Genomic DNA, 6073 nt, shown 5'->3' with positions numbered 1-6073 from the left:
GTTTAATGACTTTTATATGTGAAATGTGACTTTAATACATATGTCAAAATATTATAGTTACAATATGTTTGCGGATTTATGAGACTATGTGTGTATGATTTAATGTTTTAAATAAATAGTAATAAAACTAATATCTGAGTTAAATCAATGAAGAAAGATATCGGAAATTTAATCAGAATTTTGGATTTCTAATCTGCTAGAAATTTAATATTTGTCTCATTACGTTTTTATGGCTACTTAGTGTCTTTTTTCACGCACATCGGTAGATTGGGCTGCCGGATGATAAGGGTCGTATCGCGACACAACTGCGACAGAATGTCTATGAAAAATTACTGAAGAGTTGCTAACACAGATTCCATAGGCTACTGTCTCGACCATCCATCTTCGACCCTTTAAAATGGGTCCTTCCACTGGTCTCAGAGCGGAAACGTGACTATAGAATGAAAAATATGAAATATATATATGCAAACATTAAAAACGTATAATCAATTTCTGATATATAATTAAATTATTTTTATCATACATTTTTGTGCTTCAAGAAAAATGTCGATTATACAATAAATATGTACAGTACGTACTATATTTGCAGATCATTTTCTGAAGTGTGTGTGCCTGTGGTGCGAGCGAGAATTATAATTGTCCGTAGCTTATAACTTATTCCTCAATTCTCTTAAGAGGAGCATGGTCAAAATCGCGATGGATTTAATAAGAATTCTCTCTCCGTACTTACCAGTTGGAAACAGTAATTTTAAAAAATGCCCATTGCTTCATTCGGCTAATGGTCAACTTTTAAATTTTTTTATATTTTTGCATAGTTTTTTTCTGAAGACTTCTTAATAGATTTCTGACTCTTTCCATTGTGTAGATTGCTAATTTTTTTTATTCGTGTAATTTATAAATAAATTCAACGGGTATTAGTACAATCATGCGTGTTGTTGGGCTGCAATTTGAAAAAGTAGGCAGAATTCCTATGTCGTCTCCCTGTATGCCTGTCGTCCGTTAATCTCGAAAAAGGTATTAGATAAATGAAAGTTAAAACGAGGTATGGAAAGTGTACGGTCAAATGACCTGGATTAACTATAAGAGAACTTCTGTTTCCTCCAAATGTCATGTTATTTGAAATCAAAATTTTTCTCTAAACACAGATGACCTGCATGGCTATTGTTAACAGGGAATATTTTATATTAAATAAATTTAAAATATAATTAAAAATTGCATTCCGGCATTGTGTCGATATCACAATAAATAATTACTTGTTAATGTTAAGGAGATTTATTCATTGATTCTGCGTAATGAATTATTTCGTATACTCTTTTATGTACACATACTTTGCACTAATGACAGCTTATATAAAAATTCCAACAATTGTAGCTGTTTGAATTACATTTTTGCAATTATTTCAAATGACTATTGCAGTTTTTGTTAGTATATAACCATGTAAGACACAATGGAAAGAATTCGAATGTGATTTTTTCAATAATACCATTGCATTATCATTGGTTGTTTATCTTAGTTACGTGTATCTATTTTCTATATTATTTTATTTCTCGTATATTAGAAAGACGAGTAAAAGATTGAAGGGTATATAAGTATATTTTATGATCTATTGCTTCTTCCCCAGGCAATTGCGAGTTTGAACCTTTTTGTTACATTTCAATATTGTTTGTTTTTTACTTGGTCAACTTTGAGAACATTTATAATTACAATAATTCAGTAAAGTTTTGACATATCTACATTAACCCCTTTGTAAAAATTATTTCGAGGTTTCTAATCGTTGAAAATACTTTATTATGTAGAATGGACTGTTGATATAGTGACATCGATATAGTGAATTTTTAAATTAACGAAAACAATATGATCTATGCTATTTTTTTAAAGATGTAAAATGGGCATTTTTATAAATGTATTAAAAAGTTAGTAATAAGAGTACGCAGCGAGAATCAGATTAGAGAAAGAATGTAGCCGCGCTGCATGACTATATTTAACAATTACTTTTCGAATTACTTTAAACCCCTTCCGCAACGATCCGGAATTTCTATCGCACCAGCGGTACGATGGCATTGGAACTGGAAAATCCAAAATACGAGGTTCTCGGTCCGCACAAAATATGTTTTAAGTGGTTATCGAGGGTGCCAAGTTCGTTCGTTTTTCGCGAAATTTGATTCGTCGTCATATGACCATTTGATATTCGCCCGTGAAAGGAACACTTTTTTAGAGGTAAGAAAAAATTATGGTAGTTGAAAAAAACTAAGATACCACATTGGTGTCTACTTGACCTATGAATCTGTACCATTTCGTGCCGTTTGAGTATAATAATAAACATGATAATGGTAGGCCAAAATAACCAAACTCTTTATATGGTTTTTGTTTTAATATTTATTACACTGTAGTATTTGATTTATGTAACGACAAAGGTTAACTTAGATAGTCCACTTGGTATAATAAACCCTTACTAACACATTTTCAAAATTGTTTATTTCTCTACTGTATACAATTTAAGAAAATTTTTAAATTCATAGCAGTTGGTATTATAATATGATATAATATAAAAAAATGTAGTGTTCTTAATGTTTGTTGTTACTTTTTACCCGAGCAGGCCGGGCTCATCTAGTCAATGTATACATATAAATGAGAATGCTTGTTTGTTCGATATACACTCTTATGCCGTTCTACCAGTTGCTACGACACTTGGCAATTACGTATACTTTTAACTTAGATAATGATGTACTTATTTTGGTTTATTACGAAGATCGGATCGTATTAAAAAAAATGAATTACGTGATGCAAAAACATAACGTCATTGCTGTATCACGTGACGGCTATAAACTCCATTATATATGCACTCCAGATGCAAATTTCAGAGAATTTTTCCCTATAGCAAAACATTAGAACTAAACTTATTATTTAGAAAATTAAAATTTCATGGTCAAAAGTATGCGTGTTAAATTTGATTTCTTTTTAACTGTCTGCCCCCTGAGACAAACTCGTGCAATGTTCTGTCAAAATCACTGTCTTTAGAAACACAGACAAAGAAGTGACGAAATTGGATGCAAAATGCAAAATTTTAACATTAAATCGTGTCACTATGCAATAATAAAATTTTCTCGTTGTTGAGGAGAATCTATTGTTGACTTGTGCGATTGTTTAATGCGAGTGCTTTTTCAAGTTTTGCTTCGTTTGCAGAGATTGTTTAAAGTGATGTAAGTTTACACTATGACCTTTGCAGATTTAAATACTCTTTAACTTTGATCAGCAAAATATCACAGTTGGCGGCCATCGGTTTCGATCAGAATTAATCGGTTTCCTTCGGAGAAATCGCATCTTTTCATTGTTAATTTTCCAATAGCAAAATAAAAATTAATAAATAGCCTGGTTTAAAATTTGTTATTTCTCGCTATAGTTTATAAATTACATACGTATATAGGCCTATATTAATATCCCATATGAAATTCGTCTAAATCTTAATTAATTAAAATAATTCCTCTATTTTCGCAGTTGCTTTGTTTTATGGCACGGCAGTCAACAGAATAGTTCAATTTTTATAAACTAATTCCTCTATCGAACATAAAAATTGTTGAAAAAATTAAAATTATTATATACAATAATATTCTTTTCTAACAGGAATTAATCATTTTTGTATTAGAAATTTACAATTCAGATTAGAATAGGAATACCTTGTATTCCTATTTCTCAATTAATCCTCTCATTTTTTTTCGCAGAATGGAGAATTTCAGAGAGTTGAAGAAGTTGCGCATCTCGGACAATGCAGAGTCCGAGGATGACGCCTGGTCTTGGCCAGGTGTCATAAGGGTGCTTCCGAAGGATACGCAGGGGAAAAGTGTCATACACCGGATGTCAGACGGGTGGTGGTCGTAACTCCGGACGACACCGCCTCGTCTCTCGTGCAAAGTCTAGAGCGGCGATATCCGGAAGTTCCGGAATAGACGGTGGAGACCGGAGTGTAGAGAATGGAGTCCGAAGAGTTTGTCGAGCGTAAAAGGCCTTGGTGGAAAAGGTTGTTTTGCTGCTGGAAGACATAAGCCTGTTCTCTGGCCAAACCTTGTTGCGCAGATTTCGACTTTCCACCGAATGTAACATCGCCACTCGGAAGTGACCTTTCACCCGAATATGACACTCACCAGGAATTGACTTTTTACCCGGCTACGACTTAATCGACTGGACTTGACTTTCCATCCCAATTTACGGATGGATACTTCGACGCTATTCGAGATTCGGTTAAAGAGCATTTAGAACAACGACAGAAACATCAAGCATTGTTTTCGTGTTTAATTAAAAGCTGTTTAAACGACTATAACTGGCCAAAACAACTTATATTCTACAGACATTTACACTGTATATCATTTGGTGTTCTACTGCTAAAAACTTTCGTCACTAAAAGGCATTCCAGACGAATTTAAATAAACCAAAAAATACACGTACTCGGTTTGTGTACTACACAATTATAATTACTTCAACAATTAAACTTGTACAGAAATTTTTATATTTAATAAAACTAATTAAATTTTATATTGAATGTTTACAGACTCGATATTTATTAAAGTTGCGCATTTCTTGATGAGTTTATAATTAATAATAATGTTTATGATGACGAAAACAGATAAATTGTACCCGATTCATTACGAAAAAAAAATATCTAAATTTAATGAGCCAAAAATAATTTTAAACAGTTGAAAGTTTGTAGCAAAACAATGGCAAAAAAATAAAATTTTATAAAAATAGAAAACAGGTTTAAATAAATATTCAGTCCCAACGACCCTTATATATTTTAATACCTTTACAAGTGGGGCTATATCGCATTAATTCCGAATGTGAACGAGAAAGTGCGCTTGGAACTTCCGGCGGGGGTGGCGGAAGAACCGACGTCACTAATCGATCGTAAAGATCGGTTTGATCAAACAATATAGAACCAATCGTACATATACCATTACGGAACCTGCTGTATGGACTTCTATTGCTATGTTTCTCTTGCCATGTTGATCTTTTTGCAAATAAATAAATAAATAACCTAAATATAATACATTTAAAAGAGAAAAATTAAAATGTTTTTCTATTCGCAATAGTTGGATAAGGCAATGTAATACAGGAGTGATCTACCAATAGGTATTGCTCGCCAGGACTTTCTATAGGTAACTAGCCTCTATTTTAATATTACACCAGTGAACAAAACCCGAAAAACTCCACGTTGTGAGGTGTTAACCCGCGACCGTAAACTGAATAAAAAAGTTCTAGGAGGAAAATTTAACATCTCATACACGGTGGCATCTGCCTCCATATGAGTCAAAATATAGATCGATTGCGTCGTGGTCTTCGACAGATTTTATTTTATCCCGAAGCGTAATAGAAAATGAATTGTAAAGTGACTTTTATACCAGTAGCGTGTTGTGAAATTTGATGAGAGGGGAAATGTGTTTCTTTATGAAGTTGACTTCCAGGGGCAAATCAGTTAATTTTTAAAACGTATTTCTACAGATTATTTATCTGACGTAATTAATAAATAAACAAGTTCAATATAATTAACTCTGTTATTAAAATCAATAGTTTTCCTATCCACTTTAAATGCCGNAATCTTTTCGATGATTTTTAATGTTCGCAGAGGAATTAATTTATAAAAATTGTACTATTCTGTTGACACAAAACAACTGCGAAAATAGAGGAATGAACTAGAATTATTTTAATTAATTAAGATTCAAACGATACTAATATATATACGTGTGTAATTTATAAACTATAGCGGGGAATAACAGATTTATTAATATTTATTTTGCTATAACAATAGAAAGATGTGAATCGTTCGAAGGAAACCGATCAATTTTTATCGAATTTCATCGCCGCCAACTGTGATATTTTTCTGATCAAAGTTAAACAGTATTTAAATCTACAAAGGTCATAGTGTAAACTTACATTACTTTAAACAATCGCTGCAAACGAAGCAAAACTTGAAAAAGCACTCGCATTAAACAATCGCACGAGTCAACAATAGATTCTCTCTCAACAACCAGAAAATTTTATTGTTGCATAGTGACTCGATTTAATGTTAAAAATTTGCATTTCG

General features: G+C 32.3%; 1 protein-coding gene across 1 annotated transcript in view; it reads right to left on the bottom strand.

The window, feature by feature from the left end:
* The window catches only part of LOC111615793, a 10068-nt gene extending 4066 nt beyond the window's left edge, over positions 1-6002 (bottom strand). The window contains exon 1 of the mRNA XM_023357231.1: positions 5923-6002. Within this exon, the coding sequence (XP_023212999.1) occupies positions 5923-5975 (53 nt within the window). The 5' untranslated portion in view covers positions 5976-6002. The remainder of the gene's footprint in view (positions 1-5922) is intronic.
* Between the last annotated feature and the right edge of the window lie 71 nt (positions 6003-6073).

Source organism: Centruroides sculpturatus, unplaced genomic scaffold (genome assembly GCF_000671375.1).
Source record: "Centruroides sculpturatus isolate CEXI.00-Female unplaced genomic scaffold, Cexi_2.0 scaffold2575, whole genome shotgun sequence".
NCBI lineage: Eukaryota > Metazoa > Arthropoda > Arachnida > Scorpiones > Buthidae > Centruroides > Centruroides sculpturatus.
Note: the sequence above shows the minus strand (reverse complement) of the source record. Positions and strands in the feature narration are given on the sequence as shown.